We start from the raw sequence: 20,069 nt of genomic DNA on the forward strand, positions 1-20,069 counted from the left end.
ACAATACAATGTTAACACAATTAGAACTACGGAATAAGATATAAAGTAAAAATATATACAAATTACCTAGCTCTTGAAGGCCCAAAGAATATGCAGTAGTTGAGATTTGGCTAATCTATTCAAGTTGGTAACTAAGCTGTACAAGATGTAATTCTTTTTATGTAATGTACATAGTTGAGCTTGAATCAGGTACATATATGTTTTCACATCTTGTGTAGGGATGTACCTGTGTATGGGGAAGAGATCTGATTCAGCCGATTTTAATTGGTTTAGGATATCTTAATAGTCAGAAAACCCCACAGGTTTTTTTTTCCAGATAATGTTTTGTTTATAATATTTATACTATCAAACTTCAAGTCTATTTATAGATTTTACTACTGTAATTACTCTCCAACTTATCACTTCCAGAAATTAAATAATGAATGGAATAATTAGTAATGACAGTGTCAAGGTTGGCACTGTGCGATAAATGCTTATTTCTCCTTTGCTTGTGTATAGATATTGTTTTGAAATGTCATACATGTTGGCTTCTTGGATTTAAATGTATCAGATTTAATCCTACTAAATTTATCTTCCTTCATACCTTTGTTTGTAATAAATCGGAATGTGAATAAAACTTAATTTTGAAACTGGCATCCGTCTGGAATGGCATTTTCAAATAGAACGTGCGTTCAGGTTGATATGTTTGCAGTGGCGTAGCTAGGATTGGTGTATGGGGGGTGTTAAGAATCATGGCTCCCCCCCCCCCCCCCCCCCTTATTGAAGCGGGTGGTGGGGGGGTCCTCCCCCGGGAAAATTTGGACTTTAAGGTGTAAAATAGTGCTATTTTAGCAGTTTTCGGTACTTAAATTTAAATATCATAATGGTAAAAATTTTATTAATTTTAATATGAAATTTGTTTGAGTGATGAATAAGAAATTAATAAAAGAATTGGTGCTAGGGGGGGGGGGGGGGGGGTTTGAACCCCTAAAACCCTCCCCTGGCTACGCCCCTGTATGCTTGTCCCTAGTCGCCAGTCTAGTTCTCATCTGCACCCGGGTGTGAGCGCGGTGTGCCTTGGTTGCAGGTGTGTCCAAGGACGAGAGGCCGCGATACGTGAAGATCCTGATTCTCGAGAAGCTTCCCGAGGACAACTACCAAGTCATGAAGTACATTTTCCAATTCCTGTCGAAGGTAAGCATTGTCGTACAGTAAACTCTCCTTAATCCGTGGTGCGGATTATCCGCGCGTGCTCCGAAAAAATACACCACACATGTAAATCTGTATTTTATTACAAGTGAGCAAATTGGAACTCTACTGACAATTGTGTATTGTGTGCAGTACACAGTAAAACGCCACAGGCCTCCTCGGAACTCACGCAGTGTCTGATGAAGTCTCTGAGTACGTACAGTCCTGTATCCTTGTTACGAAGCAAGTACCGAGCACTTTTATGTTTACATTACTGAAATGTATTGTATGTTAATTATTCAGTATTTTAGCATCATTTAAAAAAATTTACTGTTAATTGTAACTTTTAGTGTACATAAATTTTTAGATTTTAAGTTAAAATTAATGTTTCCTTTTTTGTTTCCCATTTTCGGCTCTTTTGCGGATTATCTGCGATTTTCACTATCCGCAGTGGCACTGCCACTTAATTTCGCGGATAATCGGGAGTGTACTGTATGTTGTTTTTTTTGTTTACCATTCCAGCTTTCAGGAGATTGATAAGTTGTGCAGACAAATTGGAAGGGGACTTAGTCCCGGCAACCGTGAACATTATTAATTTCTAAACCATAGCAGAGTGCAGTACACTTAACACATGGCATTTTATTACTCAAAAGTGCCAGTGAAAAATAGGTTAGTATTGTGAGCTAATCAAGATAATAGAGAAGTAGTAAAATAAAATGTTCAGGTTATTTTATAATGCAAAATTGTTTAGCATATATAGTATTAAATATTTGAAGTTTGAAGGGTGCTGGGGTTTGAGTCCAGCCAACGACCTCCAATCAGCACTTTCAGTACAAGCGCAGAACTGTAATGCCCCGTAATGATACGAGATGAAGCCAGATTAGCGTGCCCACAACAAAAATATGTTGCAAAAATTTCGACCAGCTACCTTAATGAATTTTTCAACCAAGACATAAGCAGAACAAGCTCCTCCAAATTTTTTGGTCTAGTTCCCATCTTAACATTATTTATCCAAATATGTATTTAGAGTGATTAATTAAAAATTAAAAAATTTGTTGGTGATGTCGCATATTCTTTTTCTGGGTTCAGTTCTGGTTAATTGGCCATTTTAAGGAAATTTAGAAAGACATTGATTGTGTGTAAAGCATTAATAGGTATGTTATGTCTCCAAATAACTATGTTTTGTCAGGAGTAGTCTGTATTTTCACTGCGAAAGATTTCAGTGTATAGACACATCAGTATTTATAATCTTATTTATGTTGTTGTATAGTGTGGTGTTTAATAACAAGTTCCATCAACTCACATCTGGAAGGGACAGATTATTTCACATGGACTGACATAATAGTTACACTAGAAAACAAATGTTGACGTCAATGAGGCAAAGCTTAAGTACAGTCAAACCTCTCTGAAACGACCCCTCACGGTGTGCCGTTAATTAGTAAATTCGACACGATATATTTTAAATTTTTATTATGATTTTAAATTTTTGTGTAGAAATTTTATTTGCCCTACTATAGTGTAATTTTAATTTGTTAGTCCGGTGTACTCCTCTGAGTTAAACTTTGTCTCAGTGCTCTGGAGCCCCTTTCCCATCGGCGTATCGGATATTCTGCTGGTCTAATCACTGACTGGCAGCCCGCTTACCATTTCCCCCGCCTTCAGTCACGCCTCAAGCCAGTTATATTATTTCCCTTCGTGACTCTAACTGCATAGGCAAGGCTGTAGCTTGCAGGCGACCAGTTCGCAGAGACGAGCTGAGATCCGCCTTTTTCATCACGTCGTAGTGTTATATTCGCCCCTCGGTAGCCACGACGGGGCGTAGTTTCCCACCAACGTTGCATTACACCCCCCCCCCCCTCCTTCTCTGTTCCAAGTAAGACCAATGACCGGTCGTAACCCCCTGGACACCGGTGACCGTTTCCAAGGTCTCTTCGTCGCAAAACGAGTGCGCCAAAACTGATCACAAGCGCTTCCTAGCGGCCAATTCGCGAACTTCTCCGCTTGCCTGCCCGCTAGGGCGCCAGGGAGCAGCACCTGCTTTGCCTTGAGTTATATGGACGCCGTGGGCGAGTCGATTCTTTTTTATTTCAGACAGCCCCCAACAGGTAGCGCTAAGGTCGACGCAATGCTACCAGCTTCGAGACTTCAATCAGAGTTTTTTTTATGGCCCTCACTCGGGGAACTTCGGGACCTTTCGGTCCGGACTCCCAGTCCTCCCCTCCACTTTTGATTCAAGTTTTACCTTTAATTACGAGACGCGTTTCTCCGCGGGACACTTCGCGCCGCGACTGCAGACGGATCGTTTGATTATCGGCGAGTCGACGAGACTTTGCAAAACTTCCATCCGGCCGCAACCGACTATGTAGTCGCCTAATTGAGGGATGCTATCCCTAAAAAACTTTTCAAGTAGTTTAGTCCGTCTGCAATGTAATAGTTATTTTTTTTAGCTTTTAATTTTTTTTGAAATTTATTATTATGAAGAAATCATCCGCGTCCTGCCGCGCAATTCGCGAGCTCCAGACCCCGGGCTGACTCCACGATGGCAGCGTGCTGGGCAACTCCCCTGTTTTGGTGAGTGATAATACGCGAACCCTCCTTTTTCCCTGTAAATTTTTTTTTCGGGCATTTTCTGCCCCATAGACTGCCTGTATACCAGTTCTAATCAGTTTGATTTGGACTGTTGCAGACAGGGTTCGATGACCGGGAGAGATTGATACTCTCATCTCGTGGCCTCCCCCCCCTTCCCTGTTCCGTGGGAAGAAACATTAGAAGAAACTTTTCTACCACCCGACGTGATTGTTTGAAGACCCCGGGTGGTAATGTAATTTCAACATTTCCCCTTTACCTAGCGACGAACTATCTCAACCGGATGACCAACTCACCAGCGACCAGTCTTTTTCTCAAGAAATTGTAAAACTAATAGAACTAATTATCAATGTAATATTCAAATCCATCCAACTTTGGGTGTGAAAGTCATAATGCAAATGTTTATATGTCAAACTACGAATGTAAACTGTTCTCAATAAGCATAGGCCGGCCTATTTTCGTTTTCCTTTTGTTAATCTTTGAAAATTGTTAAAACCTTTTGTGTGTATGGTAAAATAATGGAAACATGATAATGAATCAGGGCAAATAAAACAGGGAAACTATAGATCAAGTTAATCGTGTAGTTTTATTCTATTGATTATAACGATCCTACAACTTCCCCTTCGCTTGTTACTGGAAGTTCCTAAATTGTGTTTGTTCCCACCTCGTGTCGCCTCTGGTAAATCATTTCATTTAACGTATTTTGTTTCCAGCTTGTTTCCAAGGCTCTTTTAATTAATTCCAAATAATTCTATTTTGAGGCACGAGGGGTGTTACAACGGTTCCCAGGAATAGGGTCTTAATAGAAGGGGGGACGTAATAAATGTTTTCCGAAATTTCCAGTTGATTTCACCCCCCCTCCCCCCTTCCAAAACCGCTACTCGCTAAGAAACCAGCCGTACAATGGCAGGAGGATGCTGTCACTCACAATGCTAGACTGCATTGCTTTAAACCCACTGCAACCTTCATGACAAGTCCGTCGCCCTACAGGCCACCTTTAAAGAAAATATGTCAAAAGACAGTTTATTTTTACTGGTTAGTTTACATGTACGTTTTCTGCTTGCCGTAGTTATATACACTAGAACCCCGTCGTCACTAACCCCGGATTTAACGAAGCAGTGATTTTACGAATACATTCTCGGGAACCGTCAAAAAATTGGGCATTTTGACCAAAATGTGAAAATCAGAAAAAAATTAAAAAAAAAAAAAACGAAATGAAAGATCATTAAAATCTGTTAATTTTAACACACAGCATATTTTTGTGTCAGTTTTAATACTTCCAATAATGTTCATGTAAGAATAACAAAAAAAATAATGGTACATTTCCTTTATAAGTATGGCAGCTGTAGGTTCTGCAACGCGAGTGGGCGCACAGGAAGTTCGCCCGGCTGGCTGGCGGAAGCGGCATCATGACACATAAGCTCACCCCTCCCTCCCCTCTCGTTAACATTCTTCAAGGCTAGCTCATCCCTCCCAGACACACAAACCATCTAGTGTCCTCCCTTATAACACCCCAACTTCGCTCCCCTTTGAAAAACCTTCAGTGCGAAAATGCTCTTTTCACCGTTTCTTCTCCCGTAAAATTTGGCTATTATGAATGGGGTACTAAAGCGGTGATGGAGAGGTAAGATCGTTGTAAATATTTTCAGACCCCTCCCTCCTCACCAAACACGCCAAAAAAAAAAGTATGTCAAAATATGTCACTTTTCACACCAAGTTCGAGTTCAGTCATCTCAGGCAAGGAATTTACAAGCTTTCAAAATTAAATATAAACGTATTTTAATAGCAAGGGTCCTATGAAAAGGAATATACCGAATAAAATCAAGCTGCTGTCACCAAACAAAGCATAAAACGGCCCAATGCGTGGTCGCTTCGTTATTGCTCACGCGAGAGGCGAGACGTGGAATGTTAGAAGAAAGATAAATGCGGGGGAGACAGACGGCAGCCAGTGTGTTTCCTGCTTGGGGAATAAGTGGCGTAGCCTTTTTTTTTATGCTGGGTGAAGCAACCTTTTTCTGTCAACCCACGGGGAAAAGATAATTGCTTGAGCTGTCAAAATAAACATCGCTGCGGCAGTTAAAACAAGTCGAGGCGTGCGTGCATCCAGTCGGTCACTGTGTATATCTACTCGAAAAACATAACATCTCAATTCATTACAAGATTCCTTATAACCTACACGTATTGCCGGATGTTTTCAGCCTGATCCATACAAGTTCTTTAGCCACGTTTTAAAGGAAAACAACTGGCGGACCAATGTTGTGCCCTGTTTTGCGGACACATAAAGCTTTTATCAATTTGCTGACAGTTTTAATATATTTTTACTCTTGTTAAAATGAAGCAGATAACGTGATTCGTGGAATGGGGGTTGTCAAGCGCTGACAGCGGTCGACAGGAAGTGGTATCTATTGTTAGATCTGCGCTGCCTACGGCAGTACAGCACTCAGCAAGAGAAACGCAGTAACACGCTACTCACCACAAGAAACTTCGGATTTTCAGCAATTTTTTCACGGTTCCTCGAAATCGGGTTGTAATAGAGAGGTGGTCGCAATAAATGGGGTCGCAACAAAAAGGTTTTACTGTACTGTGATTTGTTGCACCACAAAATTAAATGACACATGTCCTCCAACTACAGCTAATATTTTAAAACTCTAATATTGCTTGGTAACTTTTTTTTTATGATTAGCAAGCTTAAATTTTTACTCTTCAGAAATTTCTAACAGAGTTCTCCTATATCTATGCCCTGTCACATCAAAAATTTTGATATACATAGTAATAGGTCAAATCCCAATTTTCTTGGATCTGAATCTTAAATTTTAATCACAAATCTACCATTCAAATCCAAATCTTTGTCTCAACACTCTCAAGGGTCAAAAATTAAAAGAAGTACAAGAAAAAATTGTTAGGAACTTGGTTTCTTGACTCAATATTTATCATTTTATTTATATAATTGGTAATTATATATTGAAAGTACAATATCTTGAGAATAATAGGATAAGTTCATAGAAATAAACACGTATACACCTAGTTAACCTCAGAATTATCATTTTGTGTACATACTGCATTCCCTCCAATATTTTTCTTTGACTCTGTTCCCTTGAATCTCAAATCTTTCAAACACTATAATTTATGGTATTTCTGGATTTCACCAGCTCACCCTTATATTTATGTATATCTGAATATTATTAAAATTCCCAAAGGGCTCTTAAGAAATGTCTTAATATGTTAATATTTATTTACTTTGTAGAAAGTTTCAAACCATGAGAGAGTTTCTAAACTTCTGTATTTATTTATTTATTATTTTTTTCTTGTAATCTTGCTTGTCGAATATCAAATCTTTTAAATGTTATAAGGTGATGATTTTTGAAGATTTGATTGGTTCATTTGTAATGACTTTACAAAATGCCTAAGTATTGTTATTTTTAAAGCGGAGAAAACAGTTGCTAACCAGAAAATGACAAAAGAAAAAATGAAAAAAATTTCCAAGTTAACCTTTTGTTTGTTTACACTTTTCTTTGCGGGTTATTTGTTTTTTAAATTTTGTGCACAGTTTTTTTTAACATGTTCAATGAATGGTGGTGATTATTTTAAAGTGTTTAAAATGTCATAAGCTTATTGAACTTGAACTATTTCACTGAGAAGGGGGGGAACTGGAATTAAGCAGCCCCTAACTGCCCTCTTGAGCTTGCAAAAACGTGACTATGAAAAGGGGCTGATATACTTTCTTTATATATTTATAGTTTTCTGCATATTGCATGCATGCAGGCCAAAACATGAGGAGTATACCACATAAAAGCACCTGATCCACAGTTGACTTGTGTGGCTAACCCCATACGTAGGGGCAGGCGTTTTTCGCGAAAAGATCTGCACACCTATTAGACTGCAACAAGGTAGTATACCCCCACCTGTGGTTTCTTCCTTGTGATTGGCAGCCGTCTGCGAGAGAAGTCGTTGCCTTGTTTGGCCAAGCCGTTCAAGACGCGTTTGCTTCCGCACTGAATCACTGCGATTGGCGTTGTTACAATCGATACGTATCTGAGAGAAACCCACCCAATCACGAAACACGGACGATGCTGCAGTGTTTTAACTTTCAGCTAGTCTCAGAATCTTTTCGGGAAATCTGCATGGCCCTACCCATACGCAATCACCCTCTGTATCTTCCTGCGGGCTCCCTTGCGAACTCCTCGTGTTCGTGGCTCTGCGCGTGCATGGATGATTGTAAGATGGCTTGATCCTCGATCCTCGATCTGCGCGTGCGCGCCACAGGTGATGGACCGCAGCGACCTGAACAAGATGACGTCGTCCAACCTGGCGGTGGTGTTCGGCCCCAACCTGGTGTGGGCCCAGACGGGCCAGCTGTCCCTGTCCGCCATCGCCCCCATCAACATGTTCACCGACTTCGTCCTCGTGCACCAGGACCAGATCTTCATCATCTAGGCGGCGCGGCGCGGCGCGGCCGTGGACGGACTCGTGAGCGCTGCCGCAGTCGCCGAGCGGATACCAAAGATCGAAGGAACGGAATCGAATTGTACATAGTCATCCATACCTTGAGTAGTCGTTAGTTAATGCTGCACACGCAGGATGTCACGGGAAGTAACATCGATGATCGTGGCAAGGAAGAGGTAGTTCGGAATCTGTGCAAATTATTTTGTATGTAACAAATATTTTATACGTTAGAGATTAACGAGCACCGGGAGATTGTGAACAGAATTTGGTCTGCGAGTAGGAAATTCCAAGAACACCTTAGATGAATGTTGATGTTGCACATTGCAAATTTTTTTTTTATTGATGTATGTGATCTATTTTTGTTATTTATTTTGGTGTGCTTATAGCATGCACACCACACTGTATGTGGTGTTCCCCCTCCCCCCTCCTTCTCCACCAAATATTCTTGTTGAAAATGAAATGACTAGAAGGGATTTATGCCTCTTCGTTTGCCTATTCTGTATACACTCATGCCTGTAATAATGCTCTTATGTCTTGCTTTTGCTTATACTGTTCTGTTGCTAGCTTTCTGAACTGCAGTTTTTTTTGTAGTTGTGCTCTGTTCCCTTCTCTTGTAGACACACAGGAAAGTCATAAAAACCTGTTAATAAGTTCACAGTTGTCAGTCAGCACTAAAATTTTTATATTAGTGATGATGAGTATTAACAACAAATAATAGCGCAAGATTTATGGTAGTCAGGTCTTTTGCAGGATCATGTATTGCTATATTCACATTGTGAAACAGTGGAAATGAATAAAAATGACAATTTTTATATAAAATTTTTAATATGTTGGTTGTTGCATGGCCTTAATGGGTTATGTGTGAATTGCTTTTTTGATAAGGTTCACTTCTACGTACCAACATTAAAAGTCCTGTGATTGAACAACTCATTTACACAGGAAAACTGCTTCCAATTAATATATCAGCTTTAAGTCAAATAGCACCAACATATTTAGTTTTGCAGTTAGAACTAAATTTTTTAAGTCTAGTCACATTTCCAAAAATAATACTTTTCTGTTCCTAACTACCTAATGAATTGCAATTTATTTTAAAATGCATAAAGTTAAATGCAACACCTGCATTGTGTAACTTTTTGTAATGTTAGTAGTGCTAATGCTTTAGTGATGAAATTAATAAGATTAGAAGAATTCTAATTTAAGAATGTATTAAGTATAACGTGTCGTTCTCTTAGCTTTATATGCAGTAATAAGTTGTAATGAATGACATTAACTTTTTGTCCAATATGAATCTCAAATATAATTAAAGTACCTCAGATTCAATCTGTATCTCAAGAGTTGGAAATAAAATAACATATGAACAGTACACATAAATATAACTTTTGAATAAACTGTTACATATCATGATCTGGCAAGGCAATCTGATAGTAACAAGACAAATACTTGAAGCAAAGATGAAAATCCAATGAAAGAGAATAATTTAAATTTTGTTCAGGTCAGTTCATCCTTTGAGTTCTAGGTTATACGCTGATTAATGAAAGTAGTTCTTACAACTGTTCTTTTGAGATATTCTGATATATAATTTAACAATGTACCACCACAGTTCCGAAGTTTTTTTAGAGGCAAAACAAACTTCATCGCTCAATCCAAACTGACTCTTTAACTGTGTATAATTTAAGATCCGAGACATGTCTTTGGGGGCGATATTATTATGCCTTGTGCTTAATGCCGTTACCTGGGCTGAATTCCTACTAACACATTTCCATAATTGTGGAGGATAGCCTGCAAGATGTTTGGTATGCACTATAAGTACCTATGTTATAAGTAAATATTTTAATTTGATTTTGCACGTGAAATATTAGGAATCGTGTGGTAAATATATGTATATGTATTTGCCATGTGTCAACAGAGCTATAAATATAGCCTTGGTATGATTGCTTTTTGATTAAAATTTTTAAGGGATTATTATATATGCTTTATCCGAGGTGTTTTATTTCTTAATAACGTGTTTAATTCATAATAGCAGAGAGACCAAATCCTGTTGTTCATATAATTTAATGAATTGAAATATGTAACATAAACATTGCTAGCACTGACACTGTTTAACTATAGTATCTAATTTTAAATTGAGGAAAGCTTTATAAAAACGTATTTTTACGTTGGTTGTCCCAAACTTAAAGTTACAATTGATGTACTGTGATTTGTATTCGTGCAATTGCTGTGTGAATGTATTCCCAATTGATGATTGGCTGTGTCACATTCCATTGATGGTTGGTTGTGTGCGTACGTTTATTTATTCACATAAGCCCTGCCATCACGTAATACCAACAACTGAACTTGTACATCAAGCGATGCAAGCTTGCATACCCCTGTGAGATATACGTTACTGCAAATTAGAAATGAGGTGGTCATTTGCAGAGATTAGGAAAGGATACAGATGGAGCATTAGCCGTCAGACATGAAGCCGTCCCCCCCTCCCCCCCATTTTCTTCTTCTGATTTTCACATACCAATATTGTGGATGTTTGTTTATATTTCAACTGTAATAGCCTGCTTTTATTAACAACTGTAGTTATGCTGTTTGGAACAATATTAGATCAAAATATTACTGGTTGATACGTTTATATATATATAAAAGTCCAAAATGAATCATCATGATATAAATGTAATGATCTGAGTCGACATTTTTCTCCAATTCAACCTCCGGTACAGGTACAGCTGATAGATTTGTAAACAAACGGCCGCCATTTTGGTACGTGTAGTACACATTAAATCCTTCTCCCCTTTTAGCTTCACCCCCCCTTGGCCAGAATATGACCTTATGCTCCATCTGTATATTTCCCTAGTCTCAGAGTCTTTTGGCCTTGCTGGGACTGCCATAACCGCAAGAGAAGCAGTGGGCTACAGGAAGAACTGAAATGTGTGCCATCATTTTTCCGTGTCGAGCGATGGATTCCTTACCTCGCTGGTGACATGCTGAAGGCATGGCGCGACTGCATGGTTGCCAGATCCTAGCACCAGCGGCCTTGCTGATTGGTTGCTATCGTCCGGAATTTGCGTCTTATGTTCTTTTACTGTGTCACGCAGTGTAATGTCATTATGGCAGGTTAAGACTAAATGCTCATTCAAATTTTTAAATGTGTAGAACATTTAAAAAAAAATATTCTCTACTTAAGAGCATAATCCTTGTGCCCTAATGTTTTTGATGAAATTGTAGCAGGACGTATGTGAGTAAACATAGTACTTGTTTGTAAAGTGAATGTGTATTTTGTATTGATAAAATATTCTTTGTATTTAACTGCACACAATTTAGAATCACTATTTGTTAAATTTGCTATCTTTATTTATGTTTAGGCATCATGTAATGCATTTGGTATTACAATTTATTTTGTATTTTTGATTTACGGACAGTGATGTTATTAAGAGAAAATCCTGAACTGTTCATGGTTCTCTTGCATAATATTTTACAGTCAACAATGAAACATTTAACTTCTGTTTTATGTATTTAGACCTCTCAAGCTGCAAAAAGAAATTTGGAAACCACAATAATAAAATTAATCCAAGAATGTCATCTAAAACATTTTCTAGCCTGAAATGCATACATCTCCTGTATTTTTCATTTTCCCTCTGCCTTTCTACGAACTCCTTTCATCTTTATTTTGGTCTCATTTGGGGCTGTTGGTTTATATCTTTAGCCCTTGTTCTCAGTGGTAGGCTCAAAATATTTCGCTCTTAATTACAACCTCCTTTAACAAAATGTGTTCATTCATTGTCAGCTTGCTCGTGTCTTACAAGTGTGTATTCTACTTACATCTCCTTCTGTTATTACAATTTTGGTGAATAAGTGAGTTGGTACAGGTATGTACTATCCGGTATGTCTTGGATAGCCAAAACCTGCTAGTCAGAAAACCCAGATAATCCGAACTGAAATCAAAAATTATCATTGAATAACTCAGATACAGTTTTTTAAGTGAACAATAAAGCAATTACATCTACAGATGTTTTTAGATCAGTTTACAGTACAGAACATAATAATGTACTGAATACACTTCACTGGTTGTCCTTTTGCACAAAATCAGTAACTTTGTGACAATGTATGTTGCATGTTGTAATGTAATACTGTACTGAAATTAATTTATGATTTTCTGCTCTATTTAAACTTATAAAGATTTAACAGTGAATTAACCTTGGTTGTTTGTATGTCACTTATCTTACGTATGAGAAATTTTAATGTTAAAACCACCACTGAGAAAAATTGTTTTGCTGTTAACACTTAGCTGGTTGCAAATAACCATGTTTTATTGCATGATCGTAGCACATTTTATGCTAAAATAAAGTTTGAAAAGTAGGGGTGCGACGATTATGCGGGGGAAAAAAATTTTGTTAGATAAAAGTATTCATAAAAACAAAACCCATTCATGGAAAGCACGATATTTACAAAGTGAAGTATAAAAGAGCACGCCAAACAATTTAATTTAATGAGTAGGGCCTGGAATTTTTCGCAATCGCGAATTTCGCATGAAAACGCGAAAAGTAAGTACATTCGCGAAAACCACAACATTTCTATATTACACTGCGAATATATTCCCGAAAAGTACCATTACAGTAGAATCCCGCCGATGCGACCCCCCTCTGATGCATCCATTCCGTTTATATGGCCGTTTTTTGAGAAAACATGAAAAATTTAAGCAGAGAAAGTCGAAAATTTGAGTAAAATCGGCTGAAAAACAAGTCTGTTACACTTTGTTGGGCTCTATGCGTTCACGTTTATCTTGGCGAGAGCTGTACTGTAAGCAGCCAGGCATACAAAAGACGTCTAAAAATAGATACCACCCCTCTAGACTGTCCACGCGGCAGTGTCTAGACGAGCTCGGCGCCTCCACTATCGCACGAAAAGCCGTCTCAGCTGTCATGTTATCTTACCCGCCCGGCGGCTTGACGTCATACGTGACGTGACGCTTACCTCTCCCATCCCCTGCTAATTCTTCAAGGCTCATCCCTCCCAGAGCCACAAACCATGTAAAAACAACCCCCCCCCCCCTTTTTTTTTTTTTAACAGCTAACATTTCAACACATTCCCTCCCTTATTTCAACCTTCTGCGTGAGAAACTGTCAGCCTGTTTTTTTTCCTCTTTTTTTTTACGCTGCAAAGGGACCTGGAAAAGATAATTGCTTGAGCTGTCAAAATAAACATCGCTGACGGCAAGGGCGGGAGCGCATCCTGTCGGTCTGTCGCTGTGATTATCTACTCCAAAAACATGTCACAGCATTTCAGGATAGCATTGTTCTTATTTCTTTCGTTTATAGCCCAATGTTTTCTACTTTATCCACACAAGGTTAAAGTATCCTTTAACCCAAGTCTTGTGTTTCAGCATAATTACCTTATTTTTACATAAGCCGTGTTCGTGTATGGTTTTCATGCTCAAAATTGATCTGGGGTATAGTTCACACTAAGTTTCTTCTCATTTGTGGGCTGGGGTTTGTTCAAGTGGCAACCCCGTGTTCCTCCACTCCATTAAATATGAGCATATCAGTATCAGAAACATGGGTTTTATTGTACTGACAATAGCACAGTGATGTGCAAATTTTGCAACTGTAAAGTTTCATGGGATAGAAAAGATTTCATTGACAAACACCTAAAGTCGGCTAAGCATGTGGCATTGGCAGCCAAAAAAAAAAAAAAAAAAAAAAAAAAAAAAAAAAAAAAAAAAAAAAAAAATTTGTAGTTGCAAACATCTATAGCAACGTGTCTGTTTTGTTAACTGTTTTGGATTTAATTGGCTGCTGTTATTATGCATATTAGCCTATTCCTAGTATACATGGATTGTTTATTAAATATGTAAACTATTATATTCAATAACTGCACAATTTAGTCAACATTTAAAATACCGGTAAAATTTCCATTGCATAACGAAAATACCGACTTTAAACCACCGCTTTTCTAATTTGAAAGTACCGCTTTTTGCATATTGAAAACACCGAAATTTTCCAGGCCCTATTAATGAGTCATGCAACAAAAACCTTTCTTAAACTTTAAATAGAAAAATAAAAACTGTGATCCAAATGCAAGCCGAACGAACGCATAACTACCGTAGTAAACACCACTACTGAGCGAGATATCAAATGTAGTTAACACGGTTCCGCGTAGAGCGCGCACGTTGCATGCAATCAGCGAGATATTGATAATCGACTACGTGTGCGCACTCTATACGGGAAGCAACATAACCAAACAGTAATGATTGCAACGAGCACTGGCTACATTTTTGTAAGCGGTACACTGCGGCGACGCAGACGAACAATGAAGGTTATAACGTTTAAAAAGTCTTTAAAAGAAAATTTACACCTCGGACAGCTTCGTATCTCCGTTATTTAAATAAGTACGCGGTAATATCTGAATAAATATTATATTCATACTTTAAAATACATGGTTTTATACGGAAAATATACCTACACAAAGCGCTTGGCATCTAATAGCGGGACCAAAAACATCATGTGACGTTTACACATGAGGTTTTTTTTAATCCAAATTTTGACGCCCTACAATATGGGTGTGACGATTACGCACGCGCGACGATTATGTGATAAAAGAGGGTAGTTTACTTGGGATGATGCATGTTAAGACTACGTGCGCTAGCACTTAGCCATCTTTTCATTTTCACATATGCTTCACAGCGGCGATGGAACAGATAAAGATTATAACATTTGAAAACTTGTTTAAAAGAGAATTTACACATTGGGAAACTTATTTCCATTAGTTAAATAAGACTATGGTAATATTTTAACGAAGAATGGATTTCAACTAAAATAAGAACATGGTTTATACAGGAAACAGTTTTTGGATAATGTCGTAGGTGGAAAAAAAATTATGTACATATTATGGAGAAATTTGTGGGTACTGAAACATGACTGTATTGTGCGAGAATGTCTTAAACAATTTTACTGTAATTACAATATTTTCCCATTATAACTACTTATATTATTAACTATTATAGCAACTTGAAAACTGTCCTGTGATCTTCCGAAGGGCATGTTTACCACCTACACAAAATGCTCGGAATCTAACAGCGGGATCAAAATTATCACGCAACTTTTAAGTGAATACATATTTCGTCTTTTAATTTTTGACGCCCTAAAATAACAGTGCGACGGTTATGCAATAAAACATGGTACCTACATGGGATCTTGAATCATCTAAACAGAGTATGTAATTTTTTTTGGAAGAATTTTTCTTTCTGTTAGTTTTATATATATATTTTTTATTTCCTGCTTTTACTACCTTTATTTGATAATGAAGTATACATACTGTTGTGTAACCATTATTCTACCTGCAGCATCTAGTTTAGTTGTTATTTTCATATATTTTATTTTTACTAATAGCCTTTGGCTTTCACTGAAATATCAGCAATGTAGAGTCATGTGTTTATTCAGTGTTATGTATGATGTATTTCAGTTTTGTGTGATTTCATGGTATGTATGGTGACTGTTGTGTACATTGTAGATATGTAATTAAACACTGTTCTGGTAACAGTCTCTTGAATGTTTCTAAACAAAAAAAAAAAAAAAAAGAAATTAAATACATAATTCATGTAAATTTATAACTAATAGACTGATGAACTAATATTTCTGGCACTAATTCAATAGTTTGTCTTCCCAAAGTTGTTTTATTGATACCTGCACAATTTGTCATTTGGCACAACACACGTTGTAATTCTGCACCAGGTGGATTATTGTGAAATATTATTGTATGCTGCTGTTGTCTTGAATGATAAGAGGAGCATTTTGTCTATGGAATTTTTTTTTTTCCCCGTAGAGTATGTTGTAAGAGTTAAATGATTTGAGCAAGTTTATAAAATATTGACGTTTTAATGAAAATGAAGTAAATAACCCAGAACTAAATTGTATTTTATTATTTTCACCTTCCTTTAAACAATAAATAATCATATTTTTACATTCACTTAGGAAAACATTTTAGAGAAATTTTTGTATCTGTAAAATTAACCCGACTGTTAATTTCTGGTTATGTCCGAGGTCCACAACAGAGTTGAGTTACCATTGTCATTGTGTAATTCAGTGTTTCACAGGTTGGAAGCCTCTTTATCTTTATAGAGATGAAGACACTCCCAACTGCATGTAAGAAATAATTTTATTTTAAGAAAGCAGCATATTTACCAATGAAAATTTCAGAACTATGGTGAAAACAGCATTTGTAAAAATAAAATCACTAACAAGAAAACTTCCATTTTAAAATGAGATTTAGCTAAGAATAAAGCCATGCAATCTTTTGTCTTACAATTACTCGTATTTCTTGCATAAATATTTTATTAATACAATTTTTACACAAACCCCCCAAAAAAATAACTTCAGTGTATACATGATAAAATGATAATATATGGCTTTCAAGCATGTGTTTGGACGTGTAACTATTGTGTGCCAGAATTAATTTTAGTGTCGGACACATGCAATTTTTCAAACTACCCGCTTGTCGCTTGTCGGTCCGTCAAGGTGGGTAGCCCTGCAGTTTCCCGTGACCGAACTGCAGTTGATCACACTTTCTGTCAGTTGGGTTGAATTATTGCTGATCATGTCATTGGTGTTGATTTTACAGTCCATTTACATTTTTGTGACAAAACATCTGGTCCTCTGGGCCGGATGTTTCAATTTCCCCACCCCCCCCCCCCCCCCACGGAATATTTTTGTGCAAGATGACCGTCGCCTGCAATATCATTGTGGCGACATGGTTTCGAAGAGTGGTTTTAAGAAATAATTTATTTAATCGGCTGTAGGTAAAGACAAGATTTTTATGGTTTTATTTTTTGGCCGATTTCATTTTTAAAACAGATTTAGGAGATTTCGGTTTTTTTTTTTTCCAATTCTGTTTATTTATAAAGACAGCATGTTTTTGGACATATGTGACACACAACTGTTCTATGATACTTCACCAAAACAGAACCATTTTGACTTACAAGGATGTACTTGGAACATCATAATAAAGCTGTCAGTACATGTGTTTAAAATTACCAACGAAGTAACATCAAAAATTGAGTAAAATAAATTTTTACAATCTACTTAGTTCGTAGGTTTTTTTAAAAAACTTAATGCTGAATAATTTTATGGTACATAGTAGCTTCTTTTCGGTGCTTTATGGTGTTTTAATTTGTGTTATATGGTGTAATTTACATGCTTTTCAGTGGTACAGTAAGTCCTCGGTTTACGTCGGGGTTACGTTCCTGAAAACCGCGACGTAAATAGAAACGACGCAAAATGAGCCATGTTTCATGCCACCGGCCGACCACGGCCCAAGGTCGGCCGGAAGCGCTGGCATACAGACGTGACAACGGGCAATTTTATCAGCAAATGACAACCAACAGCGTGGGAAACAAGTCCAACTAGTACTTCTCAGCTTTATAGAATGGTTATTTAACCAGCTGCTTTATTACCTTTATTGATTGAAATATAAAATCAGATATATAGTCGTTTGGAAGACATCTTATGAAGAAAAAATCATGAATTGCAGTGAGCTGATACTGTAGGCCTACTACAAACGCATTTAATCACGATAAAGTTAACAACGGCACGTTTAAAACTCCGGCCAACTCAATGAAATCATAGCGACTGAAGTGTAGAGCTGTAGCAAACCGTATGTATTCGTTACTGAGTAATGGGTGCGGCATCTAGTAACGAGTAACGAAACGTTACACACGAATGCATTTCGTTACTCGCATTTTTCGTATGTTTTACGCATGCGCGCGCTTATTCGTTAGAAAGAACAATGTTTGTTTATTAAGAAAAGTATAATTTGGAAATTCATCGTCCAAGTTTTTTACTGTTTATTAAAGGTATTGTGTGTGTAGACAAAGTTTGAGATTGGAACAGAAACAACGTAAGAAAGTATTTTTTACAAATTATAAATATGTATGTTTTTGTTTTTTATTATCGCGTATTTTCACGTTTTTTGTTCTTATCTTAAAAGAGATATTATAATAAAGCTGCTCTAATGAGATTTTGTTTCTTGGTTAACAAAAGCTGTTAATTATCAAATACTTTTAATTGTTTATATTCGATTTATTATTATTTACGCGACGTCATACTGTACGCATACGAAATACGACTCGATTCGTTGCTGTTACATAACATAGCATGTTATGCGGTATCAGAAGTAACGAGTAACGATACAATAGTAACGAGTACTAATTGTTATAGTAACGAATACATACAGGTACACTTTTGATAGTTACTTTTACACCTCTACTGAAGTGCCAAGGAGTTGGACGAAAAGGGTTAGGAGAAAATGCTGTGTCGTTGCGGGAAGTAGATAACACTTCTACGTGCGAGATACGTGGGTGGCCGAGCGGGCGGGCTGGTAGTATTGCATCACCGCGCGGAGAGCAGCGGAGAGCAGGAAGCGTCCCTCATGATGTATGATACGATAAGGCGGTGAACGTGTAGCTTACGCTACGTAGCATAAATTAACTACCGAAGGAAACAAAGAATTATAAACGAATTATATACGGTGTTTTGGTTAAAATAAAGATTTACGGTCATTGTAAACGACGTTATTGTGAATCGGCGACAACTTAAATTGAAACATGAGTACTCAAACATTAGCGACGTTAATCCGAAACGACGTAAATCGGTACGACGTAAAAAGAGGACTTACTGTATTTTGGTTTTACAGCAATCCACCATGTAATATTGTCCCCAGCAATAGGTTATTTTAGTATTTGTTTCTGTTGTGTAGTCCCACCTGTTAGGGTGTATGTCTCTGCGTTGACTCATCCTTGCAGGTTATGGTTTTGAGTCTCGTGTCAAAACTTGGCAATATCTCGTTTATATTTTGTCCAAAGTCTTGCTTCCAAGCGGTTTTTGTGTTTGGGGTAAACGTTCCATTGTCTCAACGTTGTTTACCTTGTGATGTATCTACTTGGCATTCACTCATATTTTTGTGAATCTAGGCTTCATTCGTCTCGTGTACTACGGCAGATACGCGCTCAGCACTTACTCGTACCTACTCATCTGACAGAGGCTCGAATAAAAAGTTCCTTCAACCTCTCTCTGTGCTTTGGTGATGATATGCCAAGACTAAACTTATTTTGTGCCTTCAAAGGCACCGAAATTACACCAATAAGCATTTAAATAGACCAAATAATAGGCCTGTGCGAAGTGGACTTTTTCAGTTCGAATCGAATTCGAAGCGAATATTGTAAATATTCGCGAATTCGAATCGAAGTTCGAATAATTTTTCAAGATGTGTTAAATACTGCTCCCACATGACATACAGCACAATTATTTTCATTCTGTACTGTCACCACCCTTTCCCTTTCCTTTTCCTTTATTCAGAAATGGGCCTGACAAATATCCTGTAGCCTGAATCCCCACCATTGTACATCCTGTTAACAACACCATATCATTGTGCTAACTACTAAATTCACAAAATGGTTTGAGTTAACTAGAATGTATAACAAAATATTCTGTGCTATATATGCTAATTTGTGGACTGTGAAAGTGACTGAAACCGTCTGGAACACATTTTTCTGCTCCCTATTATTTTCTTTAATCACGAATCAACGTACCTAGTAAGGCTACACATTTTTTGTTTATATAACTTTCCAATAACACATTTCTATCAACATCTTATGCACTTTTAGCATTAACAGCGACTCACTTACTAAATAATAAAGAGAACTGCTTGTCTGTTGGAATTTTGTATTTCTTTTTGCATTTATTGCAGCTTGCAACTTTTCCGTCACTCAATTTTGTGAAATAATTCCACACTTCACTGCGAGATCTCTTAGCAGTTTCCTTCGATTCCGTTGCAGGTTTATTTTACAAATATACGTCAGAAAAAATATAAAACGGTGCCACTTTCTACTAAAACAA

The 20,069-nt window shown here is 37.4% G+C and overlaps 1 protein-coding gene across 2 annotated transcripts in view; it reads left to right on the plus strand.

The window, feature by feature from the left end:
- Positions 1–16,088, plus strand: part of LOC134538859 (rho GTPase-activating protein 1) — a 35,202-nt gene extending 19,114 nt beyond the window's left edge. For both annotated transcript variants that reach the window (XM_063380425.1, XM_063380424.1), the window contains 2 exons: positions 1,067–1,173; positions 8,017–16,088. In XM_063380425.1, coding sequence (XP_063236495.1) covers positions 1,067–1,173; positions 8,017–8,187 — 278 coding nt within the window. In that variant the 3' untranslated portion in view covers positions 8,188–16,088. The remainder of the gene's footprint in view (positions 1–1,066; positions 1,174–8,016) is intronic.
- Positions 16,089–20,069: the final 3,981 nt, after the last annotated feature.

This window comes from Bacillus rossius, chromosome 14 (genome assembly GCF_032445375.1).
Source record: "Bacillus rossius redtenbacheri isolate Brsri chromosome 14, Brsri_v3, whole genome shotgun sequence".
Classification (NCBI taxonomy): Eukaryota; Metazoa; Arthropoda; class Insecta; order Phasmatodea; family Bacillidae; genus Bacillus; species Bacillus rossius.